Raw genomic sequence first — 25,482 nt, 5'->3', positions numbered from 1 at the left:
TAGTCAAACCAGTATGGGTATGATAGTGAATCTTATTGTCTTCAGAGTAGTTGCTTATACTCTCAGACTTAATACTATCAAATATAACAGATTTGAATAAAATCAGTCAAGACAAGACTGCAGTCAAACAAAATAGATTAAAATAAAATGTCAAGACAAGACAGTGAAAGCAATACAGGGTTTCAGATTAAGTTAATAGGAAATTAAAAATGGTTACCATAGTATATCCTGCTATCTTTGAAATAGCTGTCTATGCCCTCCTCTCTAGTACAAGTAGACAAACTGGAACACAATACAACCAAACTAAACAGAGCAATGAAGACAATATGGGGTTCAAATCATGATATAAGATTAACAATGTCCTCTGTTTTCTCGTTTTAGATAATTCCTTCCCTTTCACTTTCACAGGGTACATTGTACATTTGTATCCCACTAACTCCTTTAGTTTTTAGATTAGGGAGGCAACCTGCTATTCATCTAAGTGGTTCTGAACCTTTTTACCCCTGAACTTGGTCTCAAGTTGTATCTACTTACCTACAGGAGTCACAAGGTTTTCCTTCCTTACAGCTGAGTAGTTCTCCATTGGATAAAATGTTATATCTTTCCAACCAATCTGCAGCTGATGGGCAAGGTACCCCCACTTTTTTCTGGTTTCCTGTCACATACATCATTATTTTCTCATCTTTGACTTTCAGTACAAAAACCCTCTTTTGGGTTAATTATATTTCTTATATAGAGCATCTTGATGGACCCTATCTCCTGATTCACTCTGCCTGAGTTTCTTTTTATTATCGAGGCCATCCTTATTAGCAATTGTGGCCAACCTTCTCTTCCTCATCTCTGCCATGTTATTTTTCTGCCCTTCGTTGTCTACTTTTCCCATTCATTCCACTATCTGCCCCGTTCAGTGAGCCCCCTCTGCTGCTGTTCCTGAAGCCATGTTTTTTCTCTCTCTCTCTCTAGAATGTCCTTCATATTTTTTGTAGGGTCAGGTTGGTGGTCACGAACTCCCCAGCTCCTTTTTGTCCTGGAAGCATCTTGGTTCTCCATTAATTTTGAGAGATAGTTTTTCAGGGTACATCAATCTGGGTTGGAGGTTATTTTCTTTCAGGGCTTGGAATACTTCATTCCAAGTTTTTCTTGATTTGATAGTTTGTGTCAAGAAGTCTGTCATGATTGTGATGGGTTTTCCTTTATAGGTGACCTGTTACTTTCTCTGAATATTTTAATATTCTGTTTTTAATATTCTGTTCTTGTGTTGAATTTCTGGGATCTTGATTATTATATGTCTGGGTATACATCTATTTCAGTAATAGCTGGCTTGAGTTCTGTATGTCTTATATATCTGAATATCATTTCCTTTTTCTATGCTTGGGAAGTTTTCTTTAATTATTTTTGAAATAATCTCTTTGAAACTGTTTCTTTTTATATTCTTCATCAAAGGTTTCTCTCTTTTCTATGCTTCTCCATTCTTCCATCTGTGTCTTCTTGAGAGGTACTTAGCATGTCTTTTATTATTTTTCTTATGTCTTCCTTTACTTGTATTAGTAACTCTGTTTTGAGTTCTTTTATAATGTCATGAAGATATTTCTTTATGGCAGAAACTGCAGGTGTACAACCACCAATCTCTTCTATATATTTTTTTTAATTTTATTTAAGGAGAAAAGAAAAAAAAACAGAGAAAGGGTACAAGTTATACAGATTTACAAAAAAAAAATGAACAGTAGGAAATCACTAGTTAATGGATTACATATTGTCATCTTAGAAATAATTGTTCCAGTCACAAAATTAAAGCTTGTAAAGTGGACATTCCATCAATGATACTGCAAACAGTTCTGTTCAAAGATCCAATAAAACTCTGCGCTATCATTTTCTATCTTATACACTTAAATATACATGCAGTTATATAGTTTAGAGCACTTTCTTTTCCTCTCTTTTGTACCACGACTATTACACATTTTGGGTTTCATTGCTCCCACAGTTCTTATTACTTTTTTGGAACAATCTCTTCTATATTTATCTCTCTCAGCCAGTACTGTTTGGGTTGGAGGCTAGAGACTTCCTTTTGTTTCTTCCTCTTGCCATGTTTCTGGTTTCTTCCAGATAAGTGGATAGTGGAGGTCCCCAGCACTTCCTGTTTTTGGCTATGATTACTCTGAAGCATGCTGGCTACGGATTGCTGTTCTCCCCAGTCTGCTAGTGACCACTGAAGTAAAAGCAGGGGCAGGGCAGGCTGGCCCCTTCCTTCTGAGCTGGTCAACCCTTGGGAGTCTTCACTACGTTAGTGTGTGCTGCACGGATGGCACTGGTTAGGGATAGCTTCAGGGTGACCTTGTCCTTGGCTACTGAATTGTACACAGGGGTGGGACTCAGTCCAAGCAATTCTCACCAATCTGCTCTCTGCTAGGAGTGACTGGCTAAAGCTGCTGCAGTTCTGGTTCCAGAAATACCCTGCCCAACTTCAAAATGTTGCCCAGCCAATCGCCTTCTCCCACAGGAAGACTGAGTTCCCTGCACATACTGAAAGCAAGTGTAGATCTCTGAACCAGTGCTGTTCTCTACTATGCCACTCCCCTCTGTGACCACATTGTCCCAACAGAGGCTCTCAGGCTCCCCAACCACCAACTTTACTGCAACCATGCATCTTTGGATTTCAGTGGCATTTTGTACACAGTGGGACTGGCTCCGATGAGAACATGTCTGGATACAGCCTTCCATCTACATTTTTCTTTTCTTTTTTCCCCTTTAGTTTCTTCCTGGGTCAGGAGGATCCATTTCCTTCTGTTTGGTCTTCTCCACAATGTCTTATTCCAGCATTTGAGCTGTTTCTCTCAGAGAGGCTCTTTAGTTTGCTGCTTATTGATTGCCATCTTCCCAGCATCCATAAACTCATATTTGAAAGAGATCTTAAATCAGTCACTTAATTCCCTATCCATCCTCCATGCTCCATGAAGAAATTTCTTCTTGCTGGGCATGGTGGCACACTCCTGTAATCCCAGCACTTGGGAAGCTGAAGCAAGAGAACCATTTGCAAGTTCAAGACCAGCCTGGGCTACAAAGTGAACCCAAGGCCAGCCTGAACTGCATAGTGAGACCCTGTCTCAAAATGACCAAAAAAATTTTTTTTCTCCTTTAGGGTCCCTGAAATGAATATAAAGCAAGATCTATTGGAAAATTCTACTGTTGAAGCTTCTTAGAAGAAATTTCATTTCATTGCTGGAGTTCTACAATGGCTAAACAGATTTTCTGACCCTAAAATGTCAGGGTTAAGATGTTTCCAATACCCTTTTCCATTTAAGTTCACCTGTAAACAGAAAGAACAACAAAAAGCAGAAAAAAAAATACTTTAATGAGACAGAACTGAATCCACAAATCACAATTAATAAATTAATAAGGATTAAACAAATATGTGTGTGTAAATGATTCAACACAGAAAATTGTATTTCACAGAAATAGAACTGGGTGGTGTTGAGAAAAGCCTCTGGTGAGGGCAACCTAATTTGCCTTGTGGACTAAGAAGAAGGAATTTGTGGTTAACACTCAGCAAGTGGAGATACCATCAAAAGTGATAGTAAAGCAGAAGACTCATATGTAGGAAGGTGGTTTGGTGGTTCTTACGTTGTTGCTCATTTTAATTAGGAGAAGAAACAGTAGGAGTTAGGAATAAAGAAACTCTAATACTGTTTCACAAAACCAAGTCCCATTAGTATACCTGGAGATCATTCTCAGAAAAAATGTAACCAGAAAGGCTCTGGACTGAGGGATATAAAGTCCAGAGGAAGACAAGCATAAGGAACAAAAGAAGATTAAAGAGGCAAGCGTGTAGGTTAAAAATCCCATTAGGTGTCCAACATAATAAAGGAAAAAAGATTTTCATTAAGTTTTAGCACCATAACTGGGTGTGGTGGCTCACATCTGTAATCCCAGAACTCGGGAGGCTGAGGCAGGAGGACTGTTGTGAGTTCGAGATCGGCCTGGGCTACAAAGTGAGTTCAAGGCCACTCTGAACTGCACAGTAAGAACCTGTCTCTAAAAGACCAAAAAATAAAACAAAAACAAAAACAAAAACAATTAAAACTTCAGAACATTCAAGATAAAAAAAATCCTAAAAGGTTCCAGAGAGAAAAAACAGACAATATGAAAGGATCAAGAAAACAAATGACCTTGCTTGCTCCCTTTTCTTTACCTTTTTTAAACTCTGTGTGTGTGTGTGTGTGTGTGTGTGTGTGTGTGTGTGCGCGTTACTGGGGCTCTAGGTTGATTTAGGTTGGACTGGAATTTGAGGTTCTCCTACCTCAGCCTCTTAGAGTGTGAAATTGCAGGCATGCACCATCAGGCCCAGTTTTCTTGTGCTTTACTTTCTTTTCTTTTCTTTCCTTTTTTTTTTTTTGTACCAGGGATTGAATCACACCCTTCCACTTGCCAGGCAGGTGCTCCTCAGTCGTATCTTGTACTTTTAAAAGAAAAAAATGAAGACATAAAAATGCTTTAATATTTTATACAAAATATTTTCAACCTGTAAATTTATATCTAACCAAATCAAGTACAAGGATACCACAAGGCATTTCACACACACAGTCTCCCACAAATGATTTCTTAGGAAACCCTTAGAGGATATGTTCCCTCAAATGTGGAAGTGAAGCAAGAAAGAGTAAAAACGGGAACCAAGAGACAGGAGACAGTTAAAGGGAATTCCCAGGGTAATAGCAGAAGCTGTGTGGCAGGCCTAGAAAGCTACCACCCCAGGCTGGAGGAGGTAAGGTTCTGAAACTATTTGTATGTGGAGATAAAACCAACAGGGAAATGCTTCAATGTATAAATTATCTAACAGATTTGACCTTGCAAAAATTACACACAGAGACAATTTACAGGGTTCCTGTGAAGTTTGGGAGGACAAAATATTCTCAGTGCTAAGCATGTGAAAAGAAAATGCAATCATTAACTCCTGGGAAAAACAGAAAGTTGCACAAGAACAGAATTGGAATCATAGTATTCTACCTGGTTTAAAAGTGACATTTCAATAATGAAAGCACAGAATATGAACTAAAAATTGAGATGTACATGATTTACAAGGTACGCTTACAACGGTCAATTGCAGAAGAAGGTGTGAAGAACACAAAAGGCTGTCCATGCACTGGAGAGCTGAATGATTCAGTCAGAGGTGGAAGACCTGGCGTTCACTGCAAAGTCCCATTGAAAGCTGAAAGATCTGCCCTACAGAGCTGAAGAGTGTGTCCTGGAAGCCTGGAGATGGGTGTCCCAGGGTACAGCGAAGACTCTGATTCCTCCAAAGAAATCGCAACTAGACTTCTTTTTCCTTTCCCCTATTTATGCCATTCACCAAGCCTGTTGCTTGGTGCCACTCACATCCAGGCTGATTTCTCTGTCTTCAGAAAATGCGTTCAAGCTGACTCAACAGCTAACCATCATAACTCAAAAGGATCTGTAGTCAGCATCACATTCATGTTACATGCAAATAGCAATTTGTCACATAACACATTGTCATATAAAAATAGAACTGTCAATTTGCACTGTATTTATTGGCTTCATAGATCTTTAAAGTAATAAGTATTTAAAATAGATATTATATAATCACAAGCATAAGAAATACGTATCAATTTTCACATCAGCCCAAGAAAAAGGGAAAAGAAGATGAATCGTAAGCCACACTGGAAATAAACCAAGAAGTAAGAAAAATGATTGCTGTCTAAAGGAGCAACAACAGTGGGAGAAAAACCCGCACTCACCACGGAGTACCTACCCAGGGTTTAAATTTTTCAAAGAATACAATGCGGAGAGTCTGATACCAGCTGCTGCTATTTTCCGAGCTCTCTCCTGGCAACAGCTTCTGAAGCTCAGTGGATTTGTTTCTTGCTGTGTCACTGCATGTTCCCTTCCCCGCCCCCCCCCCCCCCGGCCGCCTGCAGCGGAGCCTGTGCTGTGTGTGTGTGTGTGTGTGTGTGTGTGTGTGTGTGTGTGTGTGGTTTCTCTCTCCTCTGTAAGAACTCAGCCCGCCTGCCTGCTCCTGCTGTTGCTGCGGCTCTCACTTGCTTTTTGCTGCCTCTTCCCTCTCCTTTCTCTTCCTCCTTAGCTCCTTGTCTTTGGTAAGTATGGCAAACTCTCCTCCGAGGCCTGTGAGAAGGCGGACGGCAAGGTTTGCGGTGTTCAAAACTTGCAGCTTTCAGATTGCCAGTGACCTGCCGACAATCTTTCCATTGTTGTATTTATAATTAAAATGAGCTGCTCAGGGAGGGCTGTTGTGTTTGACTGTCTGCTGGGACTGCCAGTGCGTGGAAAAATTCGGTCTCAGCGCACAGGGGAAAGGCCCATAAAGTTTATGTGCAAGAAAACTTAGAAATAATTTCTCTGCTATAATATAAATTACTGTAAATAGATAGCATAAAAGTAACAAAGTTCTTTAGACCTTTTTCACTCTTGTTAATTTGTCTTCAGGCCTCTTTTAGGAATTGACCTTTCTGTGGCTTACATTCAGTTACACTGTTTTTAAATAAATGTGGGCCATGCGTTTAAAGAATATCCATGGAACAAAATATAAAAAGAATTAACAACTGCGCATATGATGAATGAATAAATCAAATAGAAATAAAACACTTGCACGTAGCCTAACCACAGTTAAATTCCTATGGACAGGAAATTTTAAACTAATTGCTTTGAAGTTTGGTTTCCTTAGATTTTTTTCATCCTAAAATAATCACCCCAATACTTTAAACCAGTAAATGTTTACTGCTGCGATTAGATTTTAAAATTATTCTCTTGATTTTCAAGGATGAAGTGCTAAATGCCATGACTCATTTTAGAAGAGCTTAAAATAACCTCGGGCTGGACAGCAGATGCTGTGTGTCTTTCTCTGAGTTTTGAAGGAGGCTAAAGTTATATATAGACAAGTGCCTAATACGCAGAAGTTAGGAAAAAGAGACCACGGTGATGAAGGTGATGAAGCCGCATAATGGATTATTCTATAATTAAACTACTGGATTAAAATCAGTGAACTTATTTCCTTTTAAGTAAATGAGCTCTTGATGAGTCATGTGAGATGGTGATCTGAGTATTATATCTGGGTATGATATCTGAGTATTGTATTTTCTGCTCTTGTTGGCATCCAAATATTTGACGTCTGCCACCATGAGAATGAGAAAAGGCAGCTGTGCAGCTTGCAGAAGAGTAGGTTTCTGTTTTCAGTTTATGCCAACACAACAGCAAAACTTGTAAATTATGATCTTGCCAATTTTCATGTTTCTAATTAGCAAAACCACAACTAAAAGTTATTTACAAGTCAAAGAAACTGCAAATTAAAGGCCTAAGCCAACTCTCTCTCAACCCTAGAAATGGTAATAGCCAGAAACCTTTGACTCAACTTGTCCTCTGGTCCTTTTTCCTAAGAGCCCATATTATATCTGAATTGGTTCCCTAGTTCATCTTCTCACTGTTTATACTGCTCTTCTTAAAAATTACTATATCTTCCTAGAACTTCACAACTGAGAAGAAAAAGCTGTCATCTATTTTCTTCTAAAATAAAGTCAGTTTTTAGAATGGAACAAAAGGGTACTATGGAAACTTAAGGAATTAATACTACAGGAATCACTGTGTTTCTCGTTTATTTATTCTTTCTTCACTCTTCTCTTATTCCAAAACTGATGCCACGTGAAACCTCAGAAAAAATGTTTTGCTCATTGATATTTGTTGTTGCAAATCTGAGAAAAAGAAAAACTAGAAAGCAACAAATATTAGCATAATAAAGTACTTACATCAATATACTCTAATCAAATCTTGCATTGTGGGTCAAAATAGAGTTTAAGAACATTATATGAATGATTTTAGTATGTACAATAGCTTGTATTAAGTGTTTTAACTTTGAATGAAAATGTATATATTTAACGATTGTGACTCTATACAGAATTATATAAAATGTATCATAATATAAATCAGCATTTCTATGTTAAATACATATGATCACAAAAAACAATGGCACAAATTACTCAGTGTCAATTGTAAAGGATACTACTAAAACTGAGTTATCAAACCAAAAGTATGTTAATTACACGACTTGATTTGAAAAATGACTTCCCACTGTTCCTCCCTTACTAATTACAATATCAATGATTTGTGAAAGTACATTTGTTGCATGTTAGAAGCCCTAACTATCTGGCACCTATTTGGAGACAGTCTCACCATTAATATATTACTGGCTTAACTATAAAAAGTCCTAACTTTGCTTACTACTAGATACCACTCTCAAGGATGGAGACTAATTACCCTGAACAGCTCCCAGCAGAACAATCACCACCTTCAGGAAATAGTTCATCACCATCCAATCAAAATGACCTGGGGAAGCAAGACAGCCAGGATTCTTCAGCATCACCCCAAACACCAGAGCGAGAGGCAAGTGGCCACCCTGAGAAGGGAGCCCATGATATCTCTGAAGAGTTGAATCGGCAACTGGAAGATATCATAAGCACATATGGGTCTGCTGCCAGTACTGCGGGGAAAGAGGGCCCAGCCACGGCCAAGGAGCAGCCTGGAAGTGTGGAAGCACCTGACCACGAGGACAGAGACTGTGAAGAAGTCCCTGAAGAGGCTGAAAGAGAACCCACTGCTTCTGGAGAGCCATCCACAGTCCAAGAGCCTGTCAGCAATAAAGAGCAAAAATTGGAAAAGAAAATACTGAAAGGATTAGGCAAGTAGTCATATTCTAATACATAATTTTCATTCTTTCTAAAAAGGAATACTTCTTCAACCTTTACATAAAGCCATACTTAGATTATTATAGCAGATTCCTTTGGGGTCTACCTTAACTTTCTCTTACTATCTTTGTTCCCACCCTTGACTCTTCAATAGAGCTTGCCAACTTTTAGCATGTTACCCATTTGCTCTCTGTCCCAATGGCTTCCCAATGCTTTTAAGAGAAGACCGAAATTCATAACATTTTCTAAGAATCTGATAATCAAAGCCTTCTAAGTCCCTTTTCCTGTCACCTCATTCTGCCCCACAGTACCCTCTTTGTGAACACTCTGCCCATTACCAACACCCCTGCAGCCATTCTGATCCTGTCTTTCAGTTCCTTAAACATATTATCCCCCACCCTCAAAGGCCTATGCACATGCTATTTTTGTGCACCTAAAAATCTCTATCCAATTCCCACTGCCTTCCAAGTTCAGCACTTTGAATACTAATTCCTACTCATTTTGCTCAAAATTGAAGACAAAGTCCTAAATGTTTTTTATTTTTATGTACCATGCCACTTCCCCATATAACATTAATCAGCATTTGAAATTATATACTTTTTTATGAGATTAATGTCTGGCCTGCCTACTAGATCTTTTATCCCAAGATTAAAGTGTGTGTGTGAGAGAGAGTATTTACATGTCTTTGGAGCCCATTGCAAAAGATACATTTTAGACTCAAGACATACATATTTAAAGAGTCAATAAATGAATGAATGAACAGTAACATTATTCAAAGTGAAACAAATGGAGTTTAGACTTCAGCAAAATGTAAATGTTTATGCATAAAGTTATAATCAATTAGATCACTTGATATATTCCACCATATAAAATATTTTTATTAAACACAATGCATCAGAAATGTATCAAGTGATATCTACCAATATTTGCAGAAAATATACACTTGTATTTTAATAATTTATGGGTTCAATGAATATTTGTTAATGCCTTATGTTTATGAGTTACTGTGCTATGCACACAAAAATAAATAAGTAATGGCCCTTTAGTCAAGCAAGATTAGGTATAGAATGAAGAGCAAGCACCCAAACTAATTGTTACACAGGATAAGTGCAAAAACAAGTGGAGGAAAAACTTTTGAAGAGCATGGGGCATTGGTATTACCAACAACAGCCACGAAAAGTGAGAAATCTAATGTTATCCCTAATTTTATGGATGGCTGAATACATGTTACCACACAGGGGAAAGTTCTACCTGTTTTCTCTCACTGAAACACACAGACGAGTACTCTCTCTCATATACTGTTCTTGGCATGCCCACATGGCCTTAGCATCAACCTTCCTTAGTTCTCTCTTAAATTTTCCACAGCAATCCTTAGCTTATATAATTGCCTTCCAAGCTGTACAGAGAAGCTACTAAGGGCCGTGATGTCATCTTACCCATTTCGCGGACACAACATGGTATAGTGACAGATGGGAACTACAGTCAGAAGTGGATTCAAACTCCAATAATAGATTACTCTCTATAAACCCAAAAGTATGTCTACACTGGAGTAGGAGATCACTGTGACATTTAAACTTCATTGCCGCAATGCTTTCAAGAAAGGCTAAGTGACACATTATAATAGCATTTTTGGACCCACCCACCATAAAGATTAAAATAACCCAGCTAATGCCTTTAAAATTTCCTAAAGTACAAGGCTGGAATCAGTCTAATGATTCTGGAAGGTTTTAAAAACATAAAAAGTTGGAAAGAAAATTTTTCCCTGTCTAATAACTGTTGCTAAAGTTTCCATAACACAGTATGCAAAAATTTCACTCCAGAGGTTTTTCAAGAGTTCTAATAATGCTTTCTAATCATTTGCTTTATTGGCCTACAGTTTTTATATTGGAATCAATCCTCTCCCCCCGTCTGTGTGTGCACGCACGCGTGTATGGGTGTGTTGTATTAAGGTGAAAGACATGAATACAGATAAAATTAAAGATAACTGATTTTTGGCTTCTATTTTCTCTTCTATAATCTTCCTTAAGCTTATGATTAACAAATGATCAGAATTTTTTTTTGAGTTAAGGAAAACTCTATTTCTCTAATACTACCACTTACAAGTTAGCAAGCTCAACCAAATGTGTTTGACTAGAGTCTTTGAATCACCGCCTACTCCCATCACCAGGAGCGGGGCTGATGACCTACCGATACCACCCCACTCAACATCATTAGTATATTGTTTTAGGTTTGGCCATAACACATGGAAACATAACACATCGAAGAGGATAGAGAGGTACACACATGTGCATTTAAGCCCAAATTTTAGCCCCAAAGATTTAAAAACTCATTTTAGAGAAGTCAGTTTTGAAACATTCAATCTGCATAACTGATCTCCAAATTTAGTATAAACTATCTTTAACATGCTAAAAGTCCAAGAAAATTCCTATTCTCATTTCTACAGCTGGTTCAGTTGCCTTCATTTAAGATAGTCTCTTTGATGTCAGATAGTTCCTTTGTGTTCCAGTACAGTTGTGCCAGGGACCACGCCACATGTGGCATCGCTGCCTTTGCTACACAGGTGGCTCAGTTTTCATGTGCACTTCCTACCAAACTGAGCATTCTGCAGTGTGATGGCCCCCCATATGCCCACCACATGCTTTCCCCAGCTTTAATGGGAAGAAATGAAGCTTGCTTTGGAATGACACACGAGGAAAAAGGAAGGTGGTCCCTCCTGATAAGATACCCCTGAGTAAAGTCAGTCTTTCCTCTTGAGTCTAACAATGTCAACGAATGACACTGTTTCCATGGGAATGTAATTATAGTTTTTCTTAGAACATATGGAAGCTTCTGTCTACTCCTCTGATCCGCGATTATTCCACACAACAGCCTAGTCCAACAAAACCAACAAAAATTTAAAATTTAAGGTCTCTGATGTCACAAACTTATAAATTCTGCACACGCTTGCCTCCAATTTCTTGGATTTATTTTTGTTGTTGTTGTCGAAGGGGGAAAACTTTCTATACAAAATAACAGGTGATTAAGTTGAAAGAGACCTCAGTAAGCATGAAGATTTAAAAACAAGCAAGAAAAACCTCCTTGCAGCTACTAAAACAAAACCTAATGAGAGAGATATTTAATTTGGGGAGAAAGAACCATTGTACTCTCACAATTGTTTCTATCTCCCCTAAACAAGACGTACTTTTACATGTCAGTACTCACAGTAAGAGATGTCCCAGCATTTACTGAATGTCACAGGTGAGAATACGACCTGTCGTTCCTCTAGTCAAAGAAGGACAGCATTCATTTGATTAGTACTAATTCAAGTTTGTGGTAGTTGGTTTTGTTTTATTCTATTATTTTTGGTATTTGCAAAGCACTTGCCATGTACTCAACACTATGCTAGGCCCTGGGCCAAAAGTGATCAACAGTATCATCTCTTGTCTTTAATAAGTGCCTCTAACTCAGGACAGGAGCCTTCATGTAGACACTTTCCCCAGTCTGAAGCCAAAGATGACCGATGCAGAGGAGGCTGCTAGAGGAGTCATTGGAAGCACGTGTCCAGCAGGGTGGGGCAGTATTGATCATAAGCTACAGAAAGCGGCACTTTATACCACAAGCCACCATTGGCGAGCTGGGAGGGGGCCCCCAGACACCCACCTTTTGCCGTGTCTTAGGCCTTGTCTGTAATCTGAACTGACTCACTAAACAAAGACAGACAAAACTAAGTGAAGGGAATGAGGTCACTGTTTTCAAAAGAAGTTTCCTTTCTTTTCTGTAGGTTTCCCTGGCATCCGGATTCCACTGGGAGTGTAGTGATTTAGGACGGGAAGAGCAGCCTTGGCAAAGTCACCACTAATTATGTAACTTTGGTGTTTCCTAGACCTATCATACTCTCTCTACAAAATTAAAACAGTTGTTTGAAGTTTCTTCTAGACCTCAAATTCCTTAATTTCATGTAGAGTTACTAGATTTAGTAAGTAAAAATATGAAATGTCAAGTAAAATTTGAATTTTGGCTAAACAATGAATTATTCTTTAGTATAAGGGTGTCCTGTGCTCTATTGTTCACCTGACAACCCAAATTCCATGATCTATCCACCTCTCTAGAATAGAAGCAGATATTCTAGCCAGATGGAAATGTCTGGTCTTGGGGGGAAAGTTTGTCAAAGTTAATAAAATTCTTCAGCAGATTTATATCATGAAACATGGGCCCCCTTGGGTGGCTTGATCTCCCTACTCTGATTAGGCATAGAGGTGAGGATGGAAAAATCCTCCACCTTGACCAGATTATTTGAAAAAATATAACAGTGAATGGTAAGCATGGGCTACAGCATCAGACTTCTCCCTCCTAACCCTCACCCAAATGGTTACTTGAAGACAAGATTTCTAGACACCACAAAATGACAAAGCTGAAGACAAAAGGAAGAATAATGAGTAAAGAAAAGGAAAACTCTAAAGCTGCCTGCTAAATAATCACAAACAGATGAGTTTTAAAATACAGCATAAAGTGCACCTAGGAACAGAAAATGAGCTGGCCAGCAGACATTAAGGACCAGCTGGGAGGCAGCAAAGCCTGCAAAGACTGAGCTTCGAATCATGGAGACACACAGGCCTCTTTGGCTCTGGTATCTTCCATATGAACAGTATTTTCTGCTCAGAAGTATAATCAGGATTATTTTCACCCAAACCACAGGGAATAGGCTTATGTTTTATAAGAAGAGATCTGTTTTCCAAATTAAGAGAAGAAAGATACATTAAAAGAACTACAGGGGAAAGGCAGGCACACTACACTGTCAAGTATCTATGCTTCTGGCCAGGAGTTCTAGCAACACAATACATTCTAGCAACGCAATATATAGATACTGGCTATTTTATGCCAGTCAGGAACGGTGACTGGTTTTGTTCTTGTCATTAATTGAAATGATAAAATAAATGATTTATTCTTCCATAAAGTCAGTGCTTTGATGCAGAATATATCTTTTGACTATTAATACTTGAAAAATCTGGGGCCTACCATTATAGCAGATATTTATTGAAAGTCTGTTATGAACTTGATCTTGTACTATACGTTTTTACAAACTTCTGAATGAATCCTCACTTCCTCTGCAGGGTAGGTATCATCATTTTCTACAGGCAAAGAAAATGATTATCTGACACCCAGATAGGCCAGAGACAAGACTGGTATTCAACCTGCATGTGATCGATTTGAGATACCAGCCCACATTACCTGACTACAAATTTAATGCTTTTTTAATGTCTTTTTTTTAAGGCAAAGAAGCCAACCTACTGATGCAAAATCTGAACAAGCTGCAAACACCTGAAGAAAAGCTTGACTTTTTATTCAAGAAGTATGCTGAATTGGTAAGAGCTTTGATTAACTTTTTTTGTCATACTCAGGTTGCAGTTAGAGCTAAAAAAAAGGACACTCTCATTTGTTCATATATGTCATTGTAGAACATACCTGTTTACTTCAAACCAGCCAAAGCTGTTTGGCTTGTTAAAGGGGAATTTTTTAAAGAAAAGAAAAACTGACAAATAACAGCAAGAAGAAAGGAAGGAAAGATGACAGGAAGAAGGAAAAAAGAGAGGAAATAGAATTAGAGTATATATTCAATTATGTATATAATTTTGGAAATGAAAGACTTCTAGAAGTATAAGTAACTTAAAATTGTGGTATTTTCAAGTTCTTTTCAACAAACCAGAAATATTCTCAACATAAAGTTAAACAAATCTTAAACTTTAATTCAATTCTTTACTGAGGGTTTCCAGAGTGTTAAAAGGGAGAAAGGCAGAGTACATGCCTCAGTTCATGGCATGATTTTTCCCGGCCTGGTCTGTTCCCTGTAACAGCAAAGTGATCCGTGTGGATTGTTTTGTATCTAGTCCCACGTGCTCTCTGCAGGGAGTCTCTCTCCCAGCAGCCAGCGCTGCTATCCCTACCCCAGCAAAGGAAGCCACTCTGAGCCCCCAAGAGCTCCTGCAAGGCACTGGCTCCTGGCAGCTCTGGGATTGGTCAGCTGGAGACACAGAAGGACTCGGTGTGGACAGCATGTCTAGTATCAGTGAGCTCTCACAATCTGCTGCCAAGATGAAGAGACGGTGTCTGAGATATTTGTACTGTGCCCACAGATTATGGTACCCACAACTGGCATGTGGCATCTTCTAGAAAAACTAAACAATGTACTTCTCTTTTATTTCTGCTTTTCTTTAACAAAATTAATTTATTTCTTGTAGAGAAGTATTGTCAAGAGAATGACAGAACAAAAGCTTCCTTCAGGCAGTTGGCTGAGTTGTATCCCTTAACGTGGGTAATTTATATTATAGCTAAAGAAGCTCTAATTTGGGGTCTCTCATTTGCAGGGGCCCTTCACATAATTATCTTAATTTTTTTAAGAGGATCTCCAAAACCGTAAGCGTGAGGCCTAGACACGTTCCATACGTAGCTAGTAGATAGAAATTACTGGTAACTTGTCTTGTTTCTCACTCTGACTTTAGTCTTGCAGTCCCTAACTATGCTCTCCTGCCTTCTGCCCTGGCGCACTGTGTTATACCGTTCTCATGCAGTAGATCACAGGCCTGAGTGACTGGCTGCTTATTCTGCCAAAAATACATTTTCATTAATTTTAATCAATCACACAAACCACACTATGGTGACAGGAAAACACTGAATGCACAAAACAAAACCAAAAATCCCACAAACCCCATAATCTAAAAGACAAATTGTTTTATGAACATTCCTTTCCAGTTCTGCTATACATGCTGACATATATTTACTGCTATAAGGTTCACCAGAGTCAATATCTGGTTTTCTTGGCTTATAGGATAGACATTTTCCCAGTAGTTTATAGCCTTCATAAAGATGCTTTGTAAATAGTGTGTCCTGTTACATTAAGTGGCTATATAAGTTAAGCCACTAATTTGGGGACAAATTATTTCAATTTTTCCTACTCTTCTGCTATACTAAAAGCTGCCACAGTGAATGTCATCATGTATTACATTTACTCCTTCTTCATTGTAATTTTAAGAAAAAGTTTAGAAACAGGATTATTAAATCAAACAGGATGAGTGCTTTTTTGAGTTTTAAGTTTCATGTCTATATTGCTTGCCTAAAGAACAGCAGTAGTCTACAAAGCAAATATATCAACTTTATTGCAATTTCTTTAGCAATGGTGATTAACATTTTAAATGCCATAAAATAAGTCTGGGTGTCAAAAATATCTTCTCACTTTCCCCTATCCCGTGCTCTTCTCACCTGTCCATCCTGCCTCCTTTTAGGATTCTCCTGTCGTCTGTCCTTCCCTTTGTTTCTACCCATTCACACCTAACGAAACACTTTCCAGCACCAGGTCTATTGTTGGCTGGACTGAGCAGTGCTCTAGACCAGCACAGGACGCCATCCACAGTGCCAGCTTCCACAGCACCTTCCGTTCGGCCAACACTTCTCTGTGAAACAGGGTTGCTCAAGCTGGTCTCAGGGAGCTCTCTCTGCCCACTCACCCTCTTAACCAAGGGTACCTAACAGAGACCCAAACTCAATTCAAACCTTACTAATTACATTTTAGCATGTATCTCATAGCTTACAATAAATGTTAAGATCCAAAAGATCATTTTAGAAAAAATGATTAGAAGAAAATTGATCCAGAAGATCCATTACATTTCCTTTTCAGGAAAAAAAAGAAAAAGAAAAAAAAACTTGTGAGGAATTTCAGTTTTTACCTGGAGATAAAAAACCTATTTCTTGCTCACGGATTTGGATATTAATATAGAAAATGTCTGAAATATAATTGCCAATACAGAATAAATCATCAACTTCAAAGCTGTTGAATCAAACTGCAACTCTAGCTCACTCATTCTTGCAATGTACGAATCTTATAATATTATCTGCCCTAGTACTCATTAATAATAAGGATAAGTTCATTAATAAATAAGGACATCTTTTGACAAAATTAGGAAATAGTATAAGAAAAATATTTTCTTCAAATGTTATGCAGTTAAAATAATACCACTAATACAATTCTGAGTATTTGGCACCAATTTAATTTAGAAAAGATAGCAAGTACAAGAGAGATTGTAGATAAAATCCTGTCGTGCAGTTACAGTTGAACAGAAAGAACCATCCCTAAGTGAACTTTTAAATCATAGCCAGCATTTGGCTGAAGCTGATACAGTTGCAGTATTCTGGCTTCATTCATGAAGAAACCACATGCATTCATAAAAGTCTGAATTATTTGAATAAAATCACACACACAGATACTGAGCAAGCACAAATCATCTCTATTTCAACTTACAATATACACAGAGAATATCTTCCTTCTGATACTCAGAAAAATGTGCATTAGGTAGTGTTCCTCAAACGGATGCACTTTAGCCCACCCAGGGACAACAGGCATCTGGAGACACTTTTGGGTATCACAGCTGAATATTACTGGTACAAGGTGGACAAGGGAAAAGGGTGGTCCTAAGCAACCTAGAATGTACAGGATATAGCACAGTAAGAAACTATATAGCCGAAAAATATGTCAGTAGTAATGAAGTTGAAAAGCCTAAACATATGATTTAATCTTCAAATGGTGAAGTAAAAACCATAACAGGAATAACCATAATAACAATATATACATTTCAAAAAAGTACATAATCCTTTAAAAATCTAAATATAAGCATGGAAAATTTCACCTGTCTCATAACTATGCTGCAAAATGAACAAACTACACTTACATTATGAAAAGAGTTTAGCATAGAAAATATATAATGAAGGATCATTGACTTTCCGAGAAGGACATCAGTTTCAACCAATATTTTTAGTAACATGGTTCTTGGTTTTTTTCCTAATGCTAATTACCACTAATAAGAAGAAACTGCACAAATGTGAGGATAGAATATCAATTATGTATATTCTTGGCTTACTGTGATAAGGGCTTATAGTGGTTATTTCAATGTGACAGAAAGGTGGGAGGAAAGAAATAAAACAAAAGAGGAACTGAAGAAGTTGTGGCAGTCCTGTTCATGTAGCTCAGGAACAGAGAAAATAAGACACAGGTCAGGGTTTAAGCAGCACAAATGTCCATTTGCATCAGGCTTGTGAGGCACCAGGAATAATCTAAGTCTAGAAGCACCCGGGGCCTCTCCCAGCCAACAGATCACTGTTAGCAACGTACTTTCCTGGCTTAAGTATCATTTAGGCACTAAAGGAAAGGAGTCTAGCAGAGAAAACAGCGCTTGAATGTGCCCACGTTAATGGTCAGTCTTAGACTGATACCCCTAGAATCAGCTAATCTTCTGCTACTGCATCTAGAGGTTGATTCCCACACTCTGTCCACAAGGACTAGGATTCTATAAGAACGTTACTAGATTTAGCAACTAAAAATACACCACATTTAAACTTATGATTAAATGTATATCTCAGTAAAATAATAAATAATTTTTGGTATACGTATAGCCCATCCAATATTTGGGATGTACTTATACTAAAAAATAATTCTTTATTTATCTGAAATTTAAATTTAAACTGGGTGTCCTGTATTCTATTTGTACCCTAGAACATTAACATTCTTGGATGAAAAGAACAGGGGTAAATTGGTTTCATTTCATGTGCCAAACTCGGTACTTTAGTTGTGGCTACTGGAGAGGGCGGTGAAAAAAATTCATCTGGGCTTTCCAGAAACCTGCACCACAATGTGTTTGGCTGGTCAGAGGTGTGGTGGCAGTGGTGCATGGGAGCAGGGTACTTTACAGATAGCCACTTGTCAGAGTTTATGTGGTTGAGAAATACTTTCTCTTCTTCTCCTTTCCCATACCCAAAGCCTAAAATTATCTGTATACCAGGGTGCTGCTTTTTATCTTTCCTATTTAAAAAAAATAGCACTAGAAGCTTATTTTGAGTAAGAATTATGGGAACAGAATGTAATCCAAAAACACAAACTATTGACCACTGCCAGAATGCAAGGTATTGTCATGAACTCTGCAGTTTCCAGATTCTGAGACACATCTTTCCATATTGGCTAGTGTCATTAGATTGATTCAGGAAAAAATATTTCTAGACAACCAAAAACCATCAAAGATGATTAATAATAATAATACATAAAACCTATAAGTATTGTGCTAAGATATGAAATCGTATCTACAAGTGATGCAAATGAGACATTCATGAAGTTCATATACTTCCACAAGGACAGATATGAGCAAAAAGTGTCTCCAAACACCCAGTGTGACCTATCAGTTTTGCCTCTTTTCTATCAACTCCAAAGTGACTCCTATATTTTCTTTCACTGTGCAACCCTGTGTCTAGCTGGATGAACATCGCACTGAGCAAAAGAAGTTAAAACTCCTACAAAAGAAACAGGTACAAATCCAGAAAGAAAAGGACCAGCTACAAAGCGAACACAGCAGAGCTATCCTGGCTCGAAGCAAACTGGAGAGTCTGTGCCGAGAGCTGCAGAGACACAACAAGACCCTGAAGGTATGTGGCATCCAGTTTGGAAAGACAGACTTTCTTGCAGGCTGCATAGATTCTGGCCTCTGCTGCTTGTGGAAAAAGTACGAGTCTTAGAGAGCATGAAGTTCAATATTGGATCTGTCACATGCTCCCTTTAGACTTTCACAAAGTTATTTTAGCTACCTGAGCTTGTTTCTTCTTCCATAAAGTGGACATTGTACCATCAATGCCTACGTGGCTGAGGTGTACTAGTATGGATGGGAGGAAATTATATAAGGCATCCACACAGTGCTGGAAGCTGTATGAGCCCTTGAAAATATCTTTTCATTAGGTTGAGTTTGTTTCTAAGGTATCCTGCTGTTTATTCTTTAAAGTTTTTGTAAGACTCAATTCTTATAACAAATCCTACATGCCATGAGATAAATACACACAAAGCTTACTGACACAAAAAAGTGAGAATGAGAATCAAACGTCAATCATCATCTGAAAAACAGAAGCTACTTGAAGAAACACTGCAGCTCTTCAGACTTAATTATTCAATCTAAAAATAATAGACTGATCACTTCATTCAGTCTGCATGGGTTTCATTAATTTCAGTGTAAACTCCTCACAGTGTGATTAATTTGATTACACACAGACACTTGCTCCATTCAATAAAGCTTGATGCAGGGCTCTCCAAGATAATGCTGTCTACCTCCACGGTACCCTTTCCCACAGGAGATCCCAAAGCTTTTACAAACAGTAATTAATTAAATACCAATATTCCTGTGAGACAGCCCCTCCTGGAAGTGTTCAAAAGGAGTTACTTTAAGAAATGGAGACATTCAAATCATTGCTGACTTTCTATAAAAAGTTAGATAGAAAAGCTAGAAGAAATACAGGAATATAGAAGGAAGGGATATTGGAAGTGGGAGGCCCGTGTGATGAACTCTGATTCTCATATTGAAGTTTGAGGACATGAGATTCCAGTATCTCGTCAATTTCCACACTAAGGACCATAAGAAACACAGGCTAGCTGGGAGCCTGGAGATGCAAACGTAATTCTCAACTTAAAGTATGTATTCCAGTGATGGTATTCTGTTTCTGCAAGTCTTCTGGCTTTCGGCAGTATAGTGAGGAGACTTTCAATCAGATAGACTGGGAAGATGCATCAGCAAAGAGGTTGAAAGTGCAAAAGATGTGGCTTGGAACCCTTGGGTAGGCAGCATGATGGAAGTGTCAGAGGCTGAGCAGCTGTACTCACACATACCTGGAAAGGCCCATCGTCACTGACAGTGGGATTATGTACCATCCCTATGCCAGGAATTGTCCTAAGTGCTTATATACGTCACCTCACTTAATCTTCACAAACAAGCTAAGAGTCTAATATCTCCACTTTCCTGATGAAACTGGGACTCAGAAATCTAGAACAGTTATCCCAGACCAGGTATACTTTAAGTTCAAAATCATGGTTCAAATTCAAACTATTTTTCTAAATCCTTTCTGACCCACAAATAATTGAGAAGTAATGTTTAATTTTTATAGCCTATCACACATAGTTTATATGCATACTTAGAACACAGCTCAAATGCTGGTACAGTGTTCCGTAAGTAACAATTATCTTTAGGTCATTTATGTCTAATTACTGAATGATAGTGTTTAAAACTTCCTAGTATAATTGTGGAATTATCTACTTCATATAATTCTATCAGGTTCTACTTCGTGTATTTTGAAACACTGATACTGGTTATGTATACATGTATGATTGTTTTGTCTTCTTGATAAGTTGACCACTTTATCACTATGAAATGTCCACTGATCACTATGAAATGTCCACTGGCAATCTGGATATTGATATTTATATTATCTGGCATCAATAAAAGCACTCTATTTTTCTTTCATTGTTTTCCAACTATCTTTTTCCATCCATTTATTTTCAACCTGAATTTTTAAAGACTATTTTATGCCAGTGTGGTAGCACATATCTACAACTCGGTAGGCGGAGGCAGGAGGACTGCTTCTAGTTCAAAGCCAGCCTGGGCTACAAAGTGAGTTCAAGGCCAGCCTGAGCTACATAACAAGACCTTGTCTCAAAAAAAAAAAAGGTATATTTCATACGTAGTACATAGTTGTAGTTTGTTTCTTTCATTTTTTCAATATCTGCCTTTAATTGGAGGGTTATTCCACTAACATACAATGTAATCATCGCTGCAGTTGGAGCAGATGGCACCTTTTTTTAGTACTTGCCACCTCTGTTTTTCTGTTCCTGTTCTTTTCTTACCTTCTCTTGGATGATATGAAAATTGTTTAAGTCACATTTTATCTCTTTGATTTTTAAATTATACCTCTTTGCATTATCTTTAGCAGTTTCTCTGTGATGACAATCTATATTCTTAATTTTCCAAAGTCTACCTGCAGTTAATACTGTATCGAATCACATAATACATAGAAGTAATGCAACTAAACAGGTTCATTTACTTCCTCCACATTTAAGCTATGATCGTTTATGTATACAAGTACAAACATGTATAAAGCCAGTGAGGCAATGTTATAATTTCTATTCTGACCATGCTGTATTCCTTTAAAAATTAAAGGGCAGCCAAGTGTGGTGGTGCACGCCTGTAATTCCAGTACTCAGAAGGCTGAGGCAAGAGGACTGCTGTGAGTTTAAGGCCAGGCTAGACTACAAAGTGATTTCAAGGCCAGCCTGAACTGCACTGTGAAATTCTGTCTCAAAGAGACAAAAAAAATTTAAGGGCAAAACTGTCTTTTTCTTTACTAGATATTTAGTATTCCTGGTGCTTTTATTTATTTTAAACTTTTAGCTTTCTGTAAGATGTCAATACTCTTCAGCTTGAAAATTTCCTTTAGTGCTTATTATCAAGTCATTATTAATACTTGGTTTTCAGAATCTTAACTGCTTTATGTCCAGGAGTTGTCTTCACATTCTTGGTACATGTTGATGCTTTTGTATCTGTATGTTTTCCACCAGATTTGGGGGATTTCAGCCACTATTTCTTCAGAGTTTCTCTACTCTCCCCTACTTCCACTCTCCACCCCCATGTCTCTCTCTCCCTTCTAAGACTCTAATTCCTTATGTGCTAACCCTGTTAGTACTTTCCCCTAGAGACCTATGTTAGGTCTCTAACATACTACAGAAATGACCCTGAAAGTGCAGCCTTTCCCCTAGGTCTGTAAGTCTTTGGATTCTTCATCATTGTTTTCTCTTTTCTCTTCGAATTACAACTATCTTGTGTTGGTCTATCTTCACATTCACTGATTATTTCCTATCATTTCTATTATTCTCTGAATTCATGCAGTGATAATTTTAATGTCAAATTTCATAATTTTTAATTCTAGAATTTGTACCTGGCTTTTTAATATATTATTTTTCCTGCCTGATATTTTCTGGGAGTTTTTTACTCATTGAGATAGACCATTATTCACATAGTTATAATACCTGCCTTAAATTTCTGCTACTCCACATCAGGGTCATTGTAAAATAGGCCACCTCTGATTGTCTCTTGAAAATAGGTCACTTTTTCTTAGTTTCATGTGTAGCCATCATCAGTTGTATCCTGGATATTGTCACTGCTGTTTGTGGAAAATCTGGATACTACGGTAGAGCTCTGAAGAATATTAATGTTTTAACCACTTACTATAATTTGGTGAGATTCAAACTACAAACTTTGCTTCTTGGACAGCTGCTAAAACTCACCTCAGTTCTTTTTTTCTGTAGGTAGGCTGCTCTGAATCTCTCCTGGACATGTGGGGTTCAGTTAAGAGATTTGGGTAGGGTTTCTTCACAGAATTCAGGGTTTTCCCTGCTCATTTCCTCGGACTCTCCCTTTCCCTTTTCGGTGGCTATAGACCCAGAATTCTTATTCCTTCAGACCATAATTACAATAGGTTGGGAGGATGTCTATGAGAGTTTTACCCTTCCCGTTCCGCCAGTTACTGACTTCCTTCAGGCTAAACATGGTAAAAATCGAGAAACAGGCATTTTATACAGGTCTCAACTTTCTTCTAGAATCTGACTGATCTTGTTTACCCTCCAATACATTTAAGGAGCTGTTTTAAACATTTTGTCCAAACTTTGCAGCATTACCTGTGAAACAGTCAATTTAATGTGAGCTTCTTTGTTCATACTAGTGAGACAGTCTCAATACCTGAATCTAAAATCACATGTGCTAAGATCCAGGGAAAATGCAGAAAGAGAGTGCACAACTACGTCTTTTTACAACCATGTATCTTATCTTTAGTCTTTATTAAAATTGCTTTTTCAGTGAGTTAAATATACAAGACCCTGTACACAATTTAGAAATATACACAATTTAGAAAGACCAATGAAGGTCTGAGGCACGCTTGTTTCCACAAAACATTATTCACACTTGAAATAGTAAATCTGAGCCTCAAAAGGATTACAAAAATACTTTCTAGGAAAAGATGGGTAAATGTCTCAGGGAACAGGGTTTTGGTTAAGAAATCAGTAGCACTTGTTATCAGCATTTCACAAAATTTTAACATGGAAAGGACTATAGAAATTATCTAGTCCAGTTACTCATATATTGGTACATATAATAATAATTTATTGATTTGTTAAGTAGACATTTACTAAGTATCTGTAGATTATGTGTCAGGCACAGCACCAGCTTTGAGATGCATAATGATAGTTGCAAAGTTTTTTTGAGGCTTTTTGTTTCTCAATCTTATTTGTATTATGAATTTTCACTTTGAATTTTATCTCAGATTCTATCCAAATGATTGCAAAGTCTTTATCAATGAACTCAATTTTTTAAAATTTGCTGATTTATTTATATCTCATTGAAAAACAATGCAATGCAAAATGTAAGATGCCCTTTTGTGGGCCACAATTGGGTGCTACGATGGTCTGATGTGTTTAATGCCATTAAGCCTATGGACCCTCTTTCAGTACCCAGCTTTTGTGAAAGGCTTAGAGTTTCTGGGTAGTATATGACGGTTTTCATCTTTACTCATTCATTCATGGATGGAATATTTATAAATGTAAATGGATTTAGATCATGTTCTGTGATTCTATAATTCAGACTTGGCTGACTTCTTTTTTTTTTTTTTTTTTTTGGTACTGGGGATTGAACTCACAACCTTGCGCTTGCCAGGCAGGCGTTTATGCCACTGAGCTAAACCCCCAGCCCACCTTGCTGACTTCTAAACATATCAGGAAAAGTGAAGTAACAATGACTGTTATATGTGTATAACATAACATTTAAGTTGCTCTTAAATGACAGTCATCATTTTAATAAAATATATACCATAAGCACTAGTATTCAAAATTCAGGGAAATAATATCTTAAATAGTTAACTTCTTAAGGTTTGGAAATGTAGATATCTTCTACAAATCCCTGAGAAGTTGTTGCCTAGTAAAGGTTTACAAATGAATAAGTTATGATTCTCATGGCCACTTCAGAATTAGGAAATGTATTAATATTGTATAGGGAAGATGAAACCCGGTGTTATTTTTAGAGCATATTATTTTCAGCATTATTTTTATTTGACCACATTATTCTATTATAATATTCGTGCAATTATTTCTGTTTCAGTAATTATTTCTTTAAACATTCCTGTTACATAATTTGGACTTAGGAGGCCACAAAATGCAGTATAATTTTACTTGTCAATAATGAAGCAAGCGTTCATATTAACAATTAATCAGAACTGAAAGGAGAGTTAAAACGTCTGCATCATTTGTCAGCAGCATGCCTCTGTCTTTAGTGGAATGTAGCAAGATCAAATCCTTTTATGCTGAAAGGATGAGAAGAAAAGTCACAAGGCAAACAATTTTCAATACAGATAGGGACTCTGAGCACACTGTTAGTGGTTAGTAACGAATGCAGTTTTGAGTTAGGAGAAAAGAGAACAGAAATAATATAAAAGTTAATTTCCAATTCTTCAATGCTAACAAAGAGTAACAAGGGAAAATCAGATGCTTCATTTTAGAATTAAAGAGATTTGAAACTAAATAGTACTTTTAAATTCAAAAATTTACACTGAATATTTCAACTGCCCTATGTAACACATAGAATGATGATTCTTCCAGAAATAAAATATCCAGTATATTTGAAAAGGTTTCCTTTTATATTTTTGAATAGCTTTTATTGGTTTATACTTATCTTAGTTTCCTTTATTAAACTTTCTGATGAAAGTACTTTTTTCTTATTAAGAGAAAGGTTATATTGTGATCACTTGTATTTACAAAACTTGGCCAACACAATTATGTGATTAATATGTCATAAGTTTTAAAAAGGGGTATTAGATCTATCAGCCTTACTCTAGTACAAAAATCAAAGAAACCTATGATGTGTCCCATCAATCAGTAAAGCTGAGTGGCCTTTATTCAGGCCACAGCCAA

General features: G+C 37.4%; 1 protein-coding gene and 1 long non-coding RNA gene across 2 annotated transcripts in view; one reads left to right on the top strand and one right to left on the bottom strand.

Annotated features, from left to right (window-relative positions):
* Positions 1 to 1,629: 1,629 nt before the first annotated feature.
* On the bottom strand, positions 1,630 to 5,900 carry LOC134472216 (uncharacterized). Its single transcript, XR_010042096.1, has 3 exons — positions 5,762 to 5,900; positions 4,295 to 4,453; positions 1,630 to 3,304 (listed from the first exon to the last, which is right to left on the bottom strand). It is a non-coding gene; the product is annotated as an uncharacterized LOC134472216 (long non-coding RNA).
* Position 5,901: 1 nt separating this feature from the next.
* Positions 5,902 to 25,482, top strand: part of Txlnb (taxilin beta) — a 46,054-nt gene continuing 26,473 nt past the window's right edge. Inside the window, exons 1-4 of the mRNA XM_013147990.3 lie at positions 5,902 to 6,104; positions 8,245 to 8,695; positions 13,953 to 14,044; positions 18,969 to 19,139. Of these exons, the coding sequence (XP_013003444.2) occupies positions 8,260 to 8,695; positions 13,953 to 14,044; positions 18,969 to 19,139 (699 nt within the window). The 5' untranslated portion in view covers positions 5,902 to 6,104; positions 8,245 to 8,259. The remainder of the gene's footprint in view (positions 6,105 to 8,244; positions 8,696 to 13,952; positions 14,045 to 18,968; positions 19,140 to 25,482) is intronic.

Source organism: Cavia porcellus, unplaced genomic scaffold, assembly GCF_034190915.1.
Source record: "Cavia porcellus strain 051 isolate PalLab524CR breed Dunkin Hartley unplaced genomic scaffold, mCavPor4.1 scaffold_22, whole genome shotgun sequence".
NCBI lineage: Eukaryota > Metazoa > Chordata > Mammalia > Rodentia > Caviidae > Cavia > Cavia porcellus.
The sequence above is the reverse complement of the archived record's forward strand: the minus strand, read 5'-3'. Positions and strand labels throughout refer to the sequence as shown.